The sequence below is a fragment of the Palaemon carinicauda genome, chromosome 1, assembly GCF_036898095.1.
Source record: "Palaemon carinicauda isolate YSFRI2023 chromosome 1, ASM3689809v2, whole genome shotgun sequence".
Classification (NCBI taxonomy): Eukaryota; Metazoa; Arthropoda; class Malacostraca; order Decapoda; family Palaemonidae; genus Palaemon; species Palaemon carinicauda.
In genome coordinates, this window is record NC_090725.1 from 85,825,765 (window position 1) to 85,846,239 (window position 20,475).

General features: G+C 35.6%; 2 protein-coding genes across 4 annotated transcripts in view; both read left to right on the plus strand.

Annotated features, from left to right (window-relative positions):
- Positions 1 to 1,725, plus strand: part of LOC137649483 (uncharacterized) — a 742,412-nt gene extending 740,687 nt beyond the window's left edge. For both annotated transcript variants that reach the window (XM_068382470.1, XM_068382476.1), the window contains one exon: positions 1,347 to 1,725. The gene's annotated coding sequence lies outside the window, so the exon portion shown is untranslated. The remainder of the gene's footprint in view (positions 1 to 1,346) is intronic.
- Positions 806 to 18,946, plus strand: NaPi-III (Na[+]-dependent inorganic phosphate cotransporter type III). Of its 2 annotated transcripts, XM_068382483.1 has the most exons (11): positions 806 to 1,277; positions 9,553 to 9,651; positions 9,945 to 10,088; positions 12,003 to 12,185; positions 12,406 to 12,525; positions 13,127 to 13,186; positions 13,425 to 13,460; positions 14,068 to 14,247; positions 14,434 to 14,720; positions 14,899 to 15,137; positions 15,637 to 18,946. In XM_068382483.1, the coding sequence occupies exons 1-11, from the start codon at positions 965 to 967 to the stop codon at positions 15,725 to 15,727; spliced, it is 1,752 nt and encodes a 583-aa protein (XP_068238584.1). In that variant the 5' UTR covers positions 806 to 964; the 3' UTR covers positions 15,728 to 18,946. The 2 variants fall into 2 exon arrangements, with proteins under 2 accessions (XP_068238584.1, XP_068238590.1); XM_068382489.1 differs by lacking the exon at positions 13,425 to 13,460 and having other exon boundaries at positions 807 to 1,277.
- The last annotated feature ends 1,529 nt before the right edge of the window (positions 18,947 to 20,475 follow it).

The following is a 20,475-nucleotide window of genomic DNA, read 5'->3' on the forward strand; positions in this document are numbered from 1 at the left end:
TAGATATGATGGTATTAAACAACCACCCTCAATTGACAAGCGAAGGAAAAGGCTTCCCTTTAAGTCAGTGGGATCTTGAACACCAGATCTGAACATCACCAGACTCTTCATCTCATGTGTTATCACAGTTCACCAGGTTTGCGTTATTTTCTAAGATCAGCGAAGATGCTGATGACATGAATTTGATACGGACCGTTCTTTTTCTTCATTTAGTATCAAGAAATGTTATCACTTGAACGTCTTGGCAAAAATATATTTTCTTTCCATTTAGAAGGTTTATATAGTAACTTGCAACACAGTTCATCTCGCTCTTTTCCTCGCATAATGGTGAACCTAATGCTATTAGATTCGTAACTGAGCTTGAGTTAATGTACACAAAAAGTGAATGAGAGGGAGAAATGTTGAAAAACAGGTTCGATCCCTTGGTGCTGTCTCAGTGCCTTCCCCTGACAGCCATCTCAAACAGACTGGTGCAAACTGAAGTCTCCTCGCTCACAGGAACCCCGGATAGGAGATGAGAATTCTTGGCAAAGAGGAGTTTAATTCCCTATTAACGGGATGAAGTACTCACGCCATTGCCTTTAGTCTCGGAACTAGAGGTTTAGTGGGTCACTGGTGACGAAACGACTCTTAATGAGTCACTCTCGTTTCATTATTTGTGATTAAATGTCCTGGTGGATTGAATGAAAACGTCTCTTGGTATTGAAGGTGTTTGCTAATGGTCAGTGACGAAAGGGGGGCGGGGATTCGGTCAGGGGGGCGTGGTCAAACCGTGGTATATAAAACTAGAAGCCACCACAGTGATGCATACACAGTGCGTTCTCTCTCTCTCGCATCAGTGCAGCTATACCCTTCTGGCTCGCTCGCTTCCGATCCACGTGGGGCGAACTAACTTCAAGTCTTCTCCTCTGGTGTTGTTGGCCTTCCTTCTCCGCTTCTTCTTCTCTGGTGCTGGTGACCAACCATGCGTTTCATAGTATTCATGTCACTGGCCCTCCTGATGGGGGTTGCCTGTGCTGACACACCGGGTCTGAGTACCATAGATTTCACGACGATGGCACCAAGTCTGCCGGACTCTATGTCTATGGCAGAATGGCAGTCGACGACGCTTTGGATCATTATTATGGGATTCGTCTTGGCCTTCATTCTCGCCTTCGGCGTTGGTGCTAACGACGTTGCGAATGTCTTCGGTACGAGTGTAGGAGCTAAGGTTCTGACGCTGCGGCAGGCTTGCATGATCGCTACTGTGGCTGAGATCATGGGCTCTGTTTTGATCGGTAAGTGTAATGTGGGTCTCCTGTAGACCACCTGTTGATTTGTTTCGTTTTCTCCCTTCTCTTTCACAGGTCTTCTGCAACAGCGTCTCCCCCCTTAAATCCTGTTGCCGTCAGGGCAGAATCACTCTCCTGTGACACGTATTTTCCCCTTTAGTACACTTTTAAATTGTTCTTAGTCACAAGTAATTTTTTTTTTCTCATTTAATGTTATCATTTCCCGTTGAGTTATAATTAGTACAGATAATCAGTACGAAGTCATCCAGTCCTTCCATATACAGTAGACAAGATCTTCAAAAGAGACTATCACAAGCACAATTCCTTACTTATCTTACCCTAAGACAAACAAACTTAGATCAAATAGGTGTCAATTGCAGTTTTATTCCCTTGTAAACAAACACACGCAACTAACGTAAAAATGGAACCCTATTCCGAAGAACTCCTTCCCTTTGCAATTGCTGGCTTCATCGTCTCCTTCGTCCTTGCCTTCGGCGTTGGAGCTAACGACGTGGCCAACTCCTTTGGCACGTCCGTAGGCTCTAAAGTCCTAACTCTGAGGACAGCTTGTATCCTAGCAACCATATTCGAAGTACTCGGGGCTATTCTAATAGGTAAGTATTAATGTGTGTGTCTTTTGGGCGACTATATTTACCTAAAAAGTAGAGATCCCTTTAGTATCTTACTTATTCCAAAATGATTAAAAGATATATTTTTTTTTGTCAAATTACAGTATGGGATACATTTCATTGGTTGATTTCCAATATAAACAAATTCCTTTCATAATAAGTGTTGTTTTAACTTTGGAAATCCAGTTTTCCTAATACTTAAAAAATGACATAAAGTTTACATGTAACCAAGCTATTTTAATTTACTCGAGCAAAACATTGTTTCTAGCGAAAAAAAACTTGCAAGCCAGTGAGTACCAGATAAATCCTTGATTTAAAGCTATGTATCATCAAAACGACGTTAATTTTTATATCTGTAATTTGTCTTAATTGAATCATATAAGTCGTGAAACCAAGTTAATATTATTTTGTGTTTTTGAAGTTCATAGGGGATGAAAAGAGAGACATAACTCGAGAAGAATCTCTGTCCTACTTTTACGGTCTGATTTGGCAAGGTCCTGAAGTAGCACAACGCTGCCTCGTCGTGAGCTATTGAAAAACAATTGAGAGCGAACTAATTTAAAACCATTGCATCTTAATCGTGCAGATCTGTCACTGATATTAGGAGAGGATAAGATAAAATTAATTGATTAAGGAAGCTAGTTTAAGATAACACAACGCACATGCCTCTGATGTCGTAATGTTTGAATGAATAGGGTGGTCACTGGTGTTGCATAAGTGCCCTTTTAGCAGCTGCGTGGAAGTTTGTAAGGAAATGGGCTGTGATGATATTTGCGTGAGATAACCAACATATTGTAAAATTGAACGTTTTCTGTTTAACAACATTTTTATTACTCTGCTGTAGTTTGTTATTCGTTTGTCAAGAATCTAGAATAGAAATTTTATGCATTAAAGAAAACTAAATTTATTCGAGAAAGACTTGTCACTGTAATGCTTTTATTTTATTTGACTGACATTCGTAGAATTAGGTGAATTCCTTCGAAATTTATTTTTGACGTCGGACCCCATAAAATACGGATATTAGCCTCCATTCGGTCTATACAGTATAACGTCGAAGATATTTTATTTGGCTTATTTATAGGGCCCCCTTTGATAGATGCAATTATTATATCGTCAACTTCGAGGTATTGTTAGAATTATGCTTAGTCACATAATTAAAAAGATGTAATTTTTCTAAGTTGAAACTCCTCTAGATTGCATTTGAGAATTGATCGATATTAAGGTCCAACAGCAATGATTGAGAACGGAATGTGTGTCCAGGGAAATTAGAATTTCATCTCGCTCTCCAAAGTAGCTATTGACAAGAAATGCAAACTTGAATACTTCTTAGCATGATAATTCACATAATTTCGACAACTAAAAAGGTGTATGTGTACCTGGAAACATAGTGCGTGTCATCATTAGGAGAATGTGTTTTGGGTTTGGATTTGGGATTTTGTAGTAATAAGGGGTTCCTGATTGGCAAGGCTTATTAGAAGCAGAAGCTAAGACAATAATCTTTAAAGACATGCAAACGTGGAAAGTAGACGATGATACCCACTAAAATAACTGGTATATTCATACAATCATTTCGTGCAGTCCTAATGTTTTACGAACAATTGCGGTTGGTTATTGGTTACCAAGTTTTGATGCTAATTGCTGTACTTAACATGAAAGTTTTAATTTCTTTTGTGGTAATCCGTGATCTAGTAAAACTGTAATTTCACGTTCTTTCATCTCAAACTGAGCTGTATAGTTAATGCAAGTTTTGCTTGTATGAAATATGAATCTTTGCTACGAAGAATGGGTCAAAGGTGCTGAAATATAAGTACCTAGACTGCAATAGAGACTATCAAGTTGGATTTTTCTCAATACGTCTTCTAAGTAAACTTTCATTGCAATAGAAACCCTTATGGCCAAAGTCAAGTCGAACATCAACTGGACTCATGAATAGCGAAGCTTGCCAGGTGCAACAAAATGATAGCATTAGGTCGTTGGCCCCTTTCTCTCTCGGCTTTATCCACCACTCGGGAACCACTTGGTCTTTATTTATCTTAACTCTTGTTGCAAATTGATACTGGATTTTTTTATTATTGAAACGATAACTAAGATTTTTCTTTATATGGTTGAAGACGATTATTTCAATTAATTTGGTTACTAAATTTTGAATAGAAGATACACTGTAGGGAAGGTGAAAGTCTCTCTCTCTCTCTCTCTCTCTCTCTCTCTCTCTCTCTCTCTCTCTCTCTCTCTCTCTCTCATAACAACCTTTGAGCAAGTTCTTCCAAACTGTAACAGGTCAGTAGTTCTTTTCATCCTCCATCAGTAGCATCAATGACAAGTTTAGGCTCGTTAGCCGTTGCATGTGTTCCGTCCTAGATCCTGCCGTGGAAGTAAACACGTAGTTCTTAGTGTTCTTTATTTTCTGTGGTTAATTCTCAAAATACATTCATTGACAAATGATTTCGCTTGTGATATTTTATAGCTATTGCATACGTTTTCATTATCGGTGCGGTGGCTTGATATTAGCTCTTAGGTAAGAGTAGCTGTTTGAGACGCATTACATCCGAAATGCCAGCGGGTCCCAGTAAAGCGCTTCCTGCTCTAATGTTTCTTATTGGCCCTCTCTCGGCACGCACTTTAATCCAACCACCATCCTCTCCCCCCTCTAACCCCCTTTTACTTTGTCTGATTCTCCTCTGGGGCCTTTGGGAAGGTCGTAACCTGTGTTTTAGTATTCTATATACATGAAATTTGACCTATTTTGTCATGCTACATTATCAATTGAATTTCCCAAGCTCTTTTCTTCTGAGGAAGTCGTATATATCTTTTGATTGGTATTTGTCTCGTATTTAGAAAGGACGTTCGTGAATTAACTTATTATATTTATTATTTTCTACTAGCTGCTCTACCGCCTTTCCTAAGAACAACTACGGTGCCACTAACACTTCCTTCTCAGTGTTCTGTGAAACCTGGAGATCACGAAGATGTTCCTTTGAAAGATTGTTGGTAGAAAATTTAGAAAATTTAAACGTTATGAATTTCATTCTTTTATAAAACGCCAACTGACCGAAACCTCAAGCATTCATCTTTTGACCTGCCAAGTGGGGAGTGATTTGCGGTCGTAGTATTCTCGCCTTGTACTGCGAGGCCTTGCAGTTGACCTTGGCCTTGCATCGTATGATATTTCGGGTGAGGCCTCTGAAGGTTGCTTTGTACTCTTTCCATGGCCTCAATTTCCGGCTTCTTTTTTATCTTTTTCTATTTCTCCAGACGTCGGGGAAAAAATGTCCATCTCCAATATCCGGAAACTCCCCCAACTTGACCATCACGACAAGAACGGTTATCGGATCTAGTTTTTTTTTTCTTTCTTTTTTTTCTTTCTTTTTTTCTTTCTTTTTTTTTTAACTTGCTGATTTCCTAGTTCACTTTTTATAATTCCCGAAAATATAGGCACATCAAGTTTATGAATTTAAATGTGTATGGTTCATTTAATTTTAAGTCTCATTTCTTTGTTAAGTCTTTACCAAAAACTTTTTGCACCAAAGTTCTAACATTTAACAGGATTCTTGGATGATTTCAGTTATATTTTGAGCAATTCTCTTACCACTGTATGTACGACTACACATTTTGTTTAAGGATAGAAAATTATCTATTATGAAGTTCGTGGTTATGATGGACGCAAAATGCTTGAATTTCTTTAATTCTGACTGGCCCTGTACCTATTCATATATAATATAGGTCAAAATTCATCTCTCTCTCTCTCTCTCTCTCTCTCTCTCTCTCTCTCTCTCTCTCTCTCTCTCTCTCTCTCTCAGCAATGAAGTTAAATAGGTCATTATATGAAATATCCTCCAAAACATGTATTTGTTATTTGAAAATGAAGCGATCGTCGGATGATGTTTTGCCTGCATCTTTACTGTGTTTATTTGATCATGACCCAGTAGACTATCTCTCATAGTATTTATCCTTGTGACTGTTGCCATCTCGTGACATCACAAGTAACTGCTGCCTGTCTTACTTTTACTCTTTTTATCATTCCCACGCCTTTAAAAAATGTTATCATTTGATAAGTTTCGGTGAAATTATTCCTGTTATTTTTTTCCCTTAGAAACTGGTATTTCCTCTGGATTGGAAATGGCCCTTAGTGAAAAGTGATTGAATCCGATTTTATGAAAGAAAATTCTGGATGTTATGTGTGACCAGTTTTGATCTCAGCAGAAAGAGCGTTCAGAAGAAAATCCTTTTTTTGGTTATTTCCTTCTCTTGGGAGAGTTGCTTGAAGATGCTAATGACATTGAAATGTTTTCTCAGTTTCTCCTAAATTTAAACGGAAGAATGAAATAAGTGTTCACACTCCAGATTAGCCTTGTAAATATGGAAGAGAAAGCGTTCGAAATTTCATCAAATAAAAAGACCCTTTCCAGATAAGATTCCTTCGTGACTCATCTCCTTTCCATACCCTGGTCACTTAATTTTATCAGATAGAAACCAAGGTGAGATGCGTCATTGTTTGTTTCTTAGCTCTAAAACTTAACGGACATAGTTTGTTTGTATGTCTGCAATAAAAGACTTCCTTTTCATTCAAGAACGGTAGCTGTTGTGTGTATGAGTCAGAGGGAGAGAGAGATATGTGAATACTAAATAGATAAGATATGTTATTGCCTTTCATATACTATGGTTATAAAAGTTCATTTCTCCCAGTCTCAACCTGTAGTATTTATCTTTTTATATTTTATGTTTTTCTTTCGTCACGGTCATGTACGTAAAAAGTAATGTTACATTTCATTAAAAAAAAGTGCATTACCCAAATAAAAAAAAAACGTGATATTCCTTGAGGATTATCCACTTTTCAGTTGTGTTACCTATGAGAGAGAGATAGAGAGAGAGAGAGAGAGAGAGAGAGAGAGAGAGAGAGAGAGAGAGAGAGAGAGAGAGAGAGAGAGAGTGGCGCGGAGCTTTCCTGTTTGTTCTGGTGTGCATCATGTAAATTTATGAAGCGGATTTTTAGAGAGAGGGTCACCCACCTAGAGTAATGAATGTTCCCTTTTTTGTATATCCTTCAACTTTTGACGTTACCGTTTCCACTAAAATGCAGCAATATTATAAAAGTTCTATGCAATGTGGAAATCCAACAATTGAAGAATGAATCTGAAGAGTAAGATACTACAGAAGCAATACATTCAAGAAATTGTCGTCTTATCAGATTCACTGCAAGAGCGTGGAGGTAACAGAATAATGTATTTTGTTTCTAATCCCGCATAAGACGATTTTATGTCTTGAATATGAGGGGCAAATGAACTCAGTTTTTCCGAGGTCAACCCACATTACCAATATGACATCCTCATGATATGAGCATCGTACACCAAAGGCTGTGTTCTCAAGGCTGCCTGCCACTCTAGACTATTTGTCATGACTACCTCCCGGCGAGCCCCCTTGGCATTGAGCCATAGAGTTACGCCATTTTCTGTTACATCTAATGGCAATTATTTTCCTCATTTATTGATTTTTACGCCATGTGTCAGGTCTTTATGAGTAGTTTCCTCAGAATTTTATATTATTGGTCTCATTTTATCTACCCTAATGAGAACAGGTTTCGTTTCTTTGTGTCCGTTGATCTCTTATAATCAGGATTTAGCAGAACCGAACTGCTTGGGGCAGGTTCGACAATGAAATGTCCTTGATCAGCAGTCGCATTCATGGACGCCAACACCGGGTGAGGAAAATTTGAATACAGATGGGACCACTCTTCCTTTTTCTTATACCGCTATTTGTGGTATTTGAAGTGTAGCCGTGATCTTTTGAATATGCTGGTTTCGTAAGAGATAGACAATGTTCAACTTGGTAGTTGGAAGAAAAACAAATTTTTTGACACTTCCGTGTGTGCTATTTTCTGTCAGAAGTCGAGCGGTTTACACTTGATTTTATTGTTTACTTTTTAAAAATAAGTCTGTAGTTCGTGGAAAATTTATCCTTTAGAGTTAAAACCGAATTTTTTCTTTAAATTGAAGTAGCTTTTCATCCATTGTAAATTAGATGAGGCACTTTCCCTTTAGGCTAACAACCAGCCATATAGTTTGTTATCTTTTCACTCTTGGACAACATTCAATATAGTTTGATCCCTCGGCTGAGGATGTCGAATTTTAAAGCATAAAATTTTGAGTGTATACAAAATATGAGAACATCATATGGATATTTTCGCATAATTGATGTTTGAAAACATTTCTTTTAAGAATCAATTTAATTGCCTTCAAATATATATATTGGATGATCGAGTTGAAATTCCTGTGGATTTTTAACGTTTTCAAACCAGCTGACTAATTATCTTTTAATTTGCATGCTCTAATAGTTTATTAGAATTTCTAATTAAAAAAATTAAGAGAAAGAACAGTGGCCAATCTTTGTTAGCAGTGAAGAACTATTAAGGAGAGTACAGTGGAAGTGTTGTTCCTTCTGATTAATGTCTCTCTGAACCTTGTCGAAGGACCTGATAAGATTATGCACATTAACCAGCTTGTCTTTTGTGAAGGTCCTCCGTTTTTGCATAGTTAATAGAGTGTCAAGATGTCTTAGTTTAGTCAAGAATGTGATGCATTCCTCATCTTATAAAGTAGAACCAATAAACGAGTATAATATCCGAGCTTGTTCAAGAGACCTTGAAGACCAAGGCAAACGAGAGTCGGTTTGCTTCTTTTCTTTTCTTATCTATGTTCCTATCATTGGCCACTCCCACTCCTCCTTCCCCTCTTCTTTAATGAGGATGTAGATATTTATTTGTAGAAATAAGTTGATGTTTACCGTGATTGCTTTGAAGGACACTTTCGAATGTAACGTCGGCCAAACTTTACATGAAAGAAAGATCGTATTCCAATAGTCTTCTCGATTTATGCAAATTAATTGTTTACTTGGAAAAATTTTAATAGATGTTGATTTTCTGGCAGTATTTAAAGGAACAGCATCCTAGAAGAAGAAAATTTTACGTCTGAAAATAGAAGTGTTCAGTATCACTCAAAGCTAAGAAAAACATTGAATTAATCTGACAATTCCCTTGACCTTTATCATTTTGTCAACCTGGCCTTTAGACCTTGGTGTCCTGTGCCCTCCCATCCCTCATACTGTAAGCCCTAACTCTGAATTTGTCTTTGTCACCCCATTCCACATTCTATTATCCAGACTATTCCCGACCCCTTTCGACTGTACTGAATATCATTTTTTCCCACTTGTACCCGGTGTCCTTCCAGCCCTCTTCAACAGTTAACTTAATTAGGATAACAGGTTTCATAGTGGGCTTTTCCTTTTCGCTACCTGTATGAATCAAGATATAATCGTATATTAAGGAAAAAAGAATAAGGAGAATATTTATACACAAAGTCAATTAACAAATTGAAATTTGAGTTTGTGACCTATGCAAGAATATAGTATATTATTTGGTATTTAAATCCCTTCGGATTTATGCATTTTTTTATAATTTATCTATACTTTTGCACTCAAGCCATATAGTAGCTCTGTAAAAGTTAAGCTTTACCCATTGGGCTTTGAAATCTCCTTTTAATAATGAATAACCAGGCTTTACAGAAAGGTAGATGTGACTGCTTACTTGAGTAGGCATTGTGATTAACATATTTCGGTTCTTATTCCGTAAACTGAACTTTTCCATTTGTCTCCCATTACAGGTTACAAAGTTTCGGACACCGTTCGGAAAGGTATTTTGGATGTATCGCTCTACAACAACACTGAAAAGGAACTCATGTTGGGATCTCTGGCCGCTCTCGGTAAGTCTTCCGTCGTTTTATCATAGAATAACTTAAGGGGTCTTTTGATATTGGGTAAATTTTAATTTATATCTAAACCACATTTCATGCAAGTTTGTTTTAATGTCTTATGGTATATTTCATAGATGTTAAGCGATGATATTGTTCATAATACATAGGCTACCCTTTTCATGTCCTTTCGTTAATTTTAATGTCGATTTTTTGTTGAAATGGATGGGAAAACCTTAAACTATACAAAAAAAAAAAAAAGTTATTTATCCGATTTACGTTTTAAATATTATGTTATGCCTCAGGTGGTAGTGCCATGTGGAACCTAGTTGCTACCTTCTTCAAACTGCCCATTTCTGGTACTCACACAATCGTTGGTGCCACCATTGGATTTTCTATGTGCGCTAGAGGACTCCAGGGTGTCAACTGGATCACCTTCGCCAAAATTGGTAAGTTATGTTTTCTCTCTTACACACACACACACACACACACACACACACACATATATATATATATATATATATATATATATATATATATATATATATATATATATATATATATATATATGCACACCAAGTTACTTAAAAATTCGAAAGTAATTACTTTGACATTTTATCTCAAAAATATATAAAGCATTTAAATTTACTATTGAAATGACAATAATTGAGCTTTGTTCTTAAAGTATTTGGGAGTAATATCAGAAGTAAATCAGAACCATAAATAATGAAATTCTATTAGATCAGTATATTCAGCCTCAGGATGAGACTGGGACAAGGTGGCGCTGAAGTGGGTGAGCGACAGAGCGGCGAGTTTGGGGATGGATGGGGGAGGGGGCCAAGATATGTTAATGCTAGCTCACAAACTTACGCACTCATATACTTGCAGCACGACCAGTTCAGGCCGGTTTTCCCTATTTTAGGTGACGTGGGCACTCTCTCTCTCTCTCTCTCTCTCTCTCTCTCTCTCTCTCTCTCTCTCTCTCTCTCTCTCTCTCTCTCTCTCTCATTTAGCTGTAGCTCATCATCTGTTTATTTCAGAAATTACGTTCTAAGTTGATACTCATTTCTTATATGGTTCAAGAAAGTAGAAAGAAAGAATGTAAACCAGTCAAACCAGGTGTCTGTCCCGAAGTCAGTAATTATTCATGGTAAATGACGATCCAATTTTTTTTTTTTTTTTTTTCGCGACGGCATCATTTGAAGATTGTATAGTTATTCAATTGTTCCGTTCCAGAATTTTATGCGTCAGTGAATCGAAAAATAATAGTTAAATTATGTGAAAACAAGTCAAAGTAGACAGAATTAAGGCTAGAGAACGTCGGGGAGCTATTGGCAACCCTGGTCTCAACTTGGGCCGACTTTTAGGATGGCGCTCTTCTAGCGAAACGCGGTAGAAACCTATTTCTCCTCCTCACTTACGTCGTCACTTTGAATAGTAACGTAGAAATAAACTTGTGGCTTAAATGACCTGGGGTAATTCCACACTTCTTCGCTGAAATAGAATGGTAAAATTCCTCATGTCGAATAAACTTGATTGAATAATACTTTACATTTATAGAACTATTAGAAAAGGTGAATTCCTTTTACCGCTTCATTAATGTAACTCGAAAATAAATATCACGATAATCCTTATGTACCAATAGTTATTGATAAATCTTACCGTTAAATCCTACGTTTACGGAAATATGAGGTATTAGTATGTCAACGTATCCGCAATTCTTTAAAGTTTCAAGTATAAAAGTACAAATGCAAATGTTCTTTTGATGCGTTTATATGGTAGCCAGTAGGTTTGGCACTCTGGGGACCTGGGTAGGGTTGAGAGTAGATTTATGAAATGCCATTTTAAAATTAGATGTAAATAATGGGGCCAAAGATTGTTCTTTAACAGTGTTTTCGAGGAGCTTTGAAGTTGGTTTACGCCATGTTCATGTAGTTGTTTGCTTTTGTTTAGCAACTGGAAGCTAATCATAGTAGCCACGGCATCAAACACGTTTCATTGCAGTTGTTACAAATTTTGTTGAGTGTACAGTACAAGGGTTACACACCACATTTTAGGTATTTATTTTTCCATGTTATACTTAGGAAATTTAACATGAAGTAGGAAAATAATTCTCTCCTCGGCCTGGAAGCCTCTCGGGACATGTTTTTATGAATGAAAACAGCCTTGTCATGGTGAGCTGAAAGGCTATGTTTGTAACTGTATGGCTGTCACATGTATCGTCTATCAGCCATATTTACAAAACGAGGCAATTCTTTGAAAATCTTTAATAATTGATTGAATTGTGGTTGTTATTTTAGACATTACGCCAATTCATGTCCTGCAAATTTACATTTGTATTCAAATCTTCCTTTTCTTTTCAGTTGGTTCCTGGTTCGTCTCCCCCATCCTTTCTGGTCTCATGTCTGCCGCCATTTACATGGGTCTCAATCACTTCATCCTAAAGAAAGAGAAGCCCATGGAACCAGGTCTCCGAGCCCTCCCTCTCATCTACGGTCTTACTCTCCTAGTCAACATTTTCTCCATTGTTCATGATGGTCCTGCAAGTAAGTCTCCTCAAGTCTCCTCAAGTGAAATTCTGTTTGCTAATTGAATTGTTACCACTTTTTTTATTGATAAACGGAAAAATATATTTAAAATATCACTTTATCTTATGCATGTATATATTTAAGTATTATTTTTAAGATGCAGTTTCAGTACCTTTATGATGTGACCTAATATTGTAGTGTTTCGTATCTTATTTTTCTTTTTCATTAACCTTTTCAGTGCTGAAGTTTGACATGATCCCTACTTGGGGAGCCTTCGTTATTGCTTTGGGTGTAGGCCTCCTCACAGCCTTGTTCATTCAGTTGGTTGTTGTGCCATACACCAGGAAAGCTATCGAATGTGAGTTTTCAACATCTTTGTTTACGTTTAATGTAGTATGTTTAGAATAAATGTACTGTATATAGTTTATGTTTACTGTTAATGTAGTATGTTCAGAATAAATGTACTGTGTATAGTTTATCCACTTTATTTGAAACAATCTCAGTTGACTGAATGTGCATGAAGCACGGTGAAACTAAAGTTATAGAGAGTTCTTATGTGATATCCTAATTATAATATATAGATTCATGTATGTCATGATAGACTTAGTACTTGTATTTAGTTTAGAAAGTTTGGTCTAGATTTAGAACTGCAAAATCAATCATTTAAAAATAAATTATTTAGGTACCGTAAAAATAGTTTAGTTTAAACTAAGTCCAACCTGAGTGAATTCTGAAGTAAAACTGATAATAGATAGTTTGCATCACCAATAATTAAATAAATGAAAACTTTTATGGCTCAGCACCTAGATGCTAGAAGGCTTAAGAACATAATCGTGATATTTACTTATTTAGGCACTTCATCTCCATGTTGCCGAGCAAATGCAACATGTAGACTTAGATTACTGTTAATAACAATAAACCATTCCTGTGACTCATTGGCTTCTCTTATCCATCTGCAGCTGACCTTAGGAAAGCAGGCAGTCATGATCAGGAGGTCAAATTCACTTTTGACTCTACTGGTAAGTACCATACTTGTGTCTTTTATTTAATTTGAAAATATGATCCTGGAATAAGTTTGCCTGGGGTGATATTCATCATATACTCAGGAAGTAATACATTGGCTTTTAAAAATCCACTACCCTAAAGCCAGAGAAGTTGGAAAAAAATTATTTTGGAACCCTAGGTTTTGATACTTTTGGCTCCCCTCAAAAACTAGTATAGCAATAGGCAGTTGATTTGTTATATAACTTGTTTCAGATAATCTAGAAATGGAGGAACTTTTGTATAACCAAGGTAAAATTTACAAAGATTTGATTGATTGTGTATCCCCCCAGAATTTATAAAAATCAATCCTCTTCATTGTTACGCTCGAAAAACCCATTTCCCTCATTGAAACTTCTTTCTGTTTCACATTTCCATTAATGCATTTGAAACATCATTTTCCTTGCTGCTGTTTCTCTAATGATGAATGTATAGTATCAATTTTTCTTTAATATAGAATAGAAATTGGCACTATTATCTGTTTACTAAAAGATTTCGCCACAGTCCCGATCAATTAATCAATCCTTTTGTATTTTAATCAAATAAGTAAGGATTTACAACAAATATTAATTAACAACACATGGCTAATGCATCAATCAGGTTTTACTAAGTTGTCAAGTCTCGCACTCCCCTCCCGTGAATTGATAACCAGTGTTTGTCCCCTGCATCCTAAAGTGTTCTACCCTAACGGAATGTACTTCAATAAGTTTATGTACCATGGTAGAGATTTCTTTTGGAATTTTGTTGCAATTTAAGATTGATTACAAAGTAAATGAAATGACTGCTGGCAGTTACTACATTGTTATCATCATGCACGTTACTTTGAACACCATGATGAACAATTTATTTTTTTTCACAGATAACTCCAGATCCCCAACACCACCTGGACAAGAGCTTTCTGTTATTGAGAAAGGCGTCGCTCCCACCACGTACACGTTCAACGGTAACTCCGACTCCAATGGCTACATCCCTGCTGAGACGAAATCCAATCTCCTTGGCAATGGACTTAACAACTCTAATCCTTCCTCACAGTGTCTTGGTAAGAAATGATTTATTATTTTGCATGTGTGTGTATTCTATGACTATAGTTATTAAGTTCTGCCATTCTTGTCATTGTTGTGCTAAATTATATTATCAGTAGAAATTATATTTATAATTAGAGATTATAATGGCATTTTTGAATGAAAAATACTAATGCCAACTGTTTTTCCAATAATCATTTTAGGCCTCACAAATAATAGCAGCCAAGTTCCTCTTGTGAGCAGCAACAATGTTAAAGTAATTTCAATGGACGAACTTTCTGCTAAGAAAGAGACAGAGGTTGACCCTCCTGAGGTGAAAAGGCTGTTCTCATTCCTCCAAATCCTTACCGCTACCTTTGGTTCCTTTGCTCATGGTGGAAATGATGTCAGCAATGCTATTGGACCTTTGATTGCATTGTGGGCAATCTACACTGAAGGATCTGTTGCTCAGACATCACCAACTCCTATTTACATTCTTCTTTTTGGAGGTGTAAGTATTGTAATATGCAACTGCATTTTCATGGAATAATTTCATATTTGTTTTGTCAACTTTGGTTTTTATTTCTTAACATTATTGTGACCAGAACATAATAGTTCTGTTTGGCTCAAATATCCTAATGATATTACAGAGAGAGTAAACAATTATTAATTTTGCCTTTCTTGTGCAGCTTGGTATCTCAGTTGGCCTGTGGGTGTGGGGTCGCCGTGTCATCCAGACTATCGGTGAGGACTTGACCAAAGTGACTGCATCATCTGGATTTACTATTGAAATTGGATCTGCCTTTACTGTCTTGTTTGCTTCTAAGATTGGTCTCCCAATTTCAACTACTCACTGCAAAGTTGGCTCAGTTGTGTTTGTTGGATGGGTCAAGTCATCTCGCCAAGGTGTTGACTGGAAGCTATTCAGGTAAGATGAACAATATATTGGTAGTTTGTTTTTTATATAACTTTCACCGAGATTATGGAAATAAAGATTTTAAGCATAGTTTTCTTCAGTTGACTAATTCACTGTTAATTCTAAATATACCATTTCTTGTGCTGTTTGCTCAGAGCTTTGAATATATCTTGGAAAAATACAAATTTTGACAGTGGTTAATGTTTAGCTGTACTGAACAGCATACCTAACTAAAAGTAATGTCATAGACTATTAAGACTTCTTGTAACTTCAGATTAACTGCTGTGAATTTTTATTGAAAGAAAAAGATCAAATAAAATTTAATATGAGAATAGTTTTTTAGAGAAAAGATTATTAATCATAAATTCATTTGAAGTTGGATTTACCATCAATGTGCATGCTGACTGAACCAATAAGTTCCATGTACTTTATTGTTTTGAAATGAATTTATGAAAATATTTCAATTTATTTGTGTATCTAACTGTAACTTCTTTTCTTACTTCTTTTACAGGAACATTGTAATTGCCTGGGTTGTGACTGTGCCCCTAACTGCTGGTATCTCTGCACTACTCATGCTTATATTTAGGATTGCCTTTATATAAAGTATCACCTGCTACTGTGATATTAAGTAGGGTATATAGTATTCAAAAAGATGTAGATTCTTCTTCCTCCTTTGAAAGGTTTCTTCATAAATTCTTTCACTATAAAATTTATTAGGCAATCAAGATTATTGTTGCACAAATTTTACCAACCTTCTCAGTAAGAGAATTTAGCCAAGTTATATCATTGCCGCAAAGTTCAAATTGTCCAGAGGATGAAAGTGTACTATGGAAGATCTATGTCATTTAGGAGAAATATTCCCTACAACTTAATTGTTATTTAATGGTATTGCCTATTGCTGCCTCAGCTCTCTGAGTTCTGTAACTCATATTAGTCCCCTAGTGTTCTGAAAATAATACTACTCATTCTAAAGTTAATAATACCTTCTTACCGTAATCAATCCTAGCATAGTGTCCCTATCCCTTAAAGGTCAAATGACTTTCTATTAAAGGATATATGCTGTTAAGGTATGCTGTTCCATTTTTTTTCTTGATAGACGGAGTACAGTATCCTGTATGTATATCTATGACAGCAGCATTGTTTTAGGTAAAACATAAATTTAGTCTGTGATTATAAATCTTGTGATATAAAGTCATAATAATATGGATGCTATCAAACTCTTCTTGTGATAAAATTCAAGGTGTTTTGCCTGAAATGTAGTAAAGGTGTTTCACATCTTTTTGCAAGGGAATGCTGTACAGTAATGTCAAAATACAATTTAATTCAACAAGATAGTTGGTCAGGATAGGAGACATTGGACCATTTTGAACAATGTCACTGAAGGAAGATTTCAGGGGACTGTTCTTTAGATTTAAATATACAGTACAGTATATTTCGAGAGCCCTACTATACTATTGAGAATTAAGAGTTGTAAGTGACGCAAAGATTATGTCTAGTCTGTACATTTAAGACGAGAAAGAAGGGTCAGATCATGAATGGGCTAAAATTTGGATGTATCTACGATGGATTGCTGAGGTGGCAAGAATAGGTGTAACACTAAATATTTGGAGAATTCCTCCCTTTTTCATGGTCTTTGTTAGATATCGGTATTCTTTTTCATGAAGGGATCATTATTATTAGCTTTTAGTTACCATAACCATTAGAATACTCCATATCTGACTGTGAGTTGCATGTCAAGTTGGGAACTACGTTGTAGGTAAAGTTTTTATGTTACGATACATATGTGTATTTGTATTTAATGGATTCATATTGGTCATTGAAGGATTTTACATTAATCTTAACACTGTCGTGCTGCTCACCAATTTACATTTATTTTTTTTATAAAGACTGTGAAAAGGGTGGTTCTCATAAAACTTTCATTCATCACTTCATACATTGAATAATAATTTACATTTTATAGATATCATCACTCACTCATAAACATGCTGCATATGAGAAAGCATGTGTATGTATGTAAAGTATATATGTGTACATTACACAAACACTCCTTTAAGTGTGTGCTTTGTGAATTGTCAAATTATTTTAATATCTAATTTTATATAATGCATGACTCATAGATAATTTTATGTTATGTTAAAAGAAAAATATTAGAGCAGTATTATGATAATACACTGTGAAAAAAAAAATGATCATAATTATTCCTTATCATATACTGTATACAGTAACTTGAAATCTTCCATATCATAGGGTGAGAGGTCATGAATGTTATTATGTACAGGATGGGTGACATGTAGGTTATATATCTGAATTGTAAATTGAATCCCTTTTTTTAAGAGGAAATTTGCAAAGAAAATGTATTTTTTATAGAGGCTTATGTGTGATATTGAACTGTGTGAGCTGTCTTGAAAATTCTGTATTTATGTTTAGTTTATATGCACTACAATCTCAAAACTGAGCCCCCGAGTCTCATTGTGAGCACAAAAGGTGTGCTTGAACTTATTTCAGCACAGCTGCTACTGTTTATATAGGAATTATGATTTTAGTAAACAATTTATGTTCAGGGGAGGGTTGAACAGGGTATCCATTTAAAAGTGCTTTGCATTCAGTTGGACAAATTCTTGCAACGAAAGTTGGATATAGTTATATTATTGATAATTTGACTGAATATAGATTGAAAAAAGCATTGTGGTTAGTCTGAAAGAAAGGGGTTTTGAATGCATATTGAAATGGGAATAAATTTTTGGGAATGGCCACAAACTAGTCGTGTTTACATTAGTTCTATAATTCGTATTGTATTATAGTTTTTCATAGTTGAATTAAATATTTTATCCAGTGAAATATAAGATAAACTTTCAAGAGACTATATCTTTCTTATTATTATTTTGTACTCTTGGGGTTGTGACCAACACGAATCGTACAGGACATACATTCACATAGGACTGTACTTCATGATCATCCTCAAATAATTTTGTACATCATATGATTCCAAGAGTTCTAGCTGTTACAAACAAGCTTTTTAAATAATTTATGTAATAAAGAATGGGGCATATTTTGTACCATTTTGGTGCTCTTGATTTGTATTTAAGAAAATGTCATCTGCATTTCATGTCCAGTTAGATCGAACCTGTTGTTGATGATACTATGGAAGCTATTTATATTAAAGTAATTTTATGGTATATTGAAAATAGATTCCTATGATTTAGCAGGAATTTTCTGCTTCATTATCTCTAAAAGATTAATTTATATATTTTCAATGCTGTACTATTTTCTTTATTTTTTTGATTATCACTGATTTGGTCATTATGTGTGCACATTAAATTCTATACCGATTTATGTGTATACATATATATATATATATATATATATATATATATATATATATATATATATATATATATACAGTATATATATAAATCTTCAGTTCAAAATTATTTATATTGTTCAAATTTCTGTAAAATTCAATAGGAAAAAGTGTATTTCAAGAAAAACGATTCACTTAAATCTGGTTTCACAAAATCTTTTGCCTTAGAATTGGCTGCTGGAAAAGTTTCGCAGGAAACTACATTCAAAAGCTTATTGATTATATTCTGGTGAAAATTAAGGACTATCATTAACTTTTTCAAAATTTAAGAAAGACTCTCCCAAGCTATTTTTTTCAACATTACACATTTTGTAATGTTGAAGCCTAAATGTTAGTACAGTATTGTTAAAATGGCATTGTTGCCTTGACAGCAATGATTTTTATTTTCTCTGTGAGGATAATCAGTGCTAACAATCTTCTGAACTCTTTGTACAGAATGAAATATAATATTTTGTTTGTACCAATTTGTTTTCCTGTCCTATTGATGAGAGAAACCTAGAGTTGTCTCACAATTTAACATGAATGGTGCTGACGGTTGTTAAGTAACCATAAAAACTAATTTCGGACTTTCAAAAGCGCCAGTACTCTACCTAACCTTGTGTACACTCAAGAAAGCCATGTTACTCGAGTACAGTATTGTGAATGCTTCAACAATCATAAACAACTTTGGAAGAGGTGTACGAGTAGAGCAAAGTGATAACTTGGTCTCGTTAACTAGTTTATTATAGTAATTACCTAAGTAAAGAACAGTCAATCTTATTCCTTACATATTTTTTTTTTGTTTTCTCTTTTAAATGTCATCACAGATCCAACAGGTATTGTAGGATTAAAAGAAAACGTTACAAAATACAATACCTTTTTGTTTGTTAACATAGCCTTATGTTGACAGATTCTCGGCGTGATTTGCAACAAACGTGCACTCCTTTGAAGAATCATACGGCAGTCCATACAGGTATAACTGAAATTAAGATAGGCTTCGTTTTCTTTTTTAATGACTACAGTATATCTACAGTTTTTCTAATATAAAGCAAATGCGTTTTGTTCAATTTTTGACCTGCATATTTGAAGGAAGATCTGAACTCGATCTACTTAGCTGTCCATTCCCTTCTAACGTTTGCTTCACAGTGGAACCAAAGGGTTTTTCAATTTGTTACATCGTGGTGTTGAATACTTTGTTTCCATGGATTTCTCGTGTTTAGAACCATTTGTTGCTTTTGCTTTTTGTTGTTTGATGAATTTGAACATCAGGAGGGATTTTAAGTTTTACATTATTTCTGGCAGACATCCCCCTTTAGTCAATCCGTCTCCTTGCTCACTTTACTTTAGGGACTGCTTTTCTGGTTCTATTACATAAGGAAACCTTTGCACCATTATCAAAATATGCCCTTCTAGGTTCCCTAACTGTTTTGAGACACCATCATGAGAAAGATGCTGTTTACATTAAGGTAGGTTAGGCCATATTATTTTAGCTGAATTTGTATGAGCACGGCCGAAACAAAACCATGTTTAAAGACAAGGGGATAGTTCACAGGGAAATGGTGGTTTCAGGCATTACCAACTGGTCTTTGCAGCGTTCCTTTGGCTCCTACTTCACTTGCTTTACATCTTTTTACTTTATCACCGTTCTTGCTTCCGTTTTTCCATCTTTTCGACCTCTTCTGTTGAAGTAACTTTAAGGTTTTATCGTTAAGGTTTAAAGTTGCCCAACAATGACCATATAAGCTACATTTATGATTAGTGCTTAAGCCCTTCTCACATCAAGCTATGACCAGGGAGGACCAGACAATGACTGCTGATGACTCGGCACAAGGATGGCGAGGTTGCAAACGCTACTAAAAACTATCGAGCTTGGCCGGGTCTCGAAACCCCTTCCAACAGATTGGCAGGCGGGGACGTTTCCAATAGTAAACCACAGCCTGACCACAACCATGAATACATTTGTGCGTTGAATGGCTTTAGACCCGAGCGCTGGTGCCCAAACCCTTAAGA

Bases quoted from the DNA above. Each gene is read 5' to 3' on its own strand.
- NaPi-III (XM_068382483.1), top strand. From the start codon at position 965: ATGCGTTTCATAGTATTCATGTCACTGGCCCTCCTGATGGGGGTTGCC. The intron at 13,187-13,424 runs GTAAGTACCATA...AACTTGTTTCAG, and splicing joins ATTCACTTTTGACTCTACTG to ATAATCTAGAAATGGAGGAA. The intron at 15,138-15,636 runs GTAAGATGAACA...CTTCTTTTACAG, and splicing joins GTTGACTGGAAGCTATTCAG to GAACATTGTAATTGCCTGGG.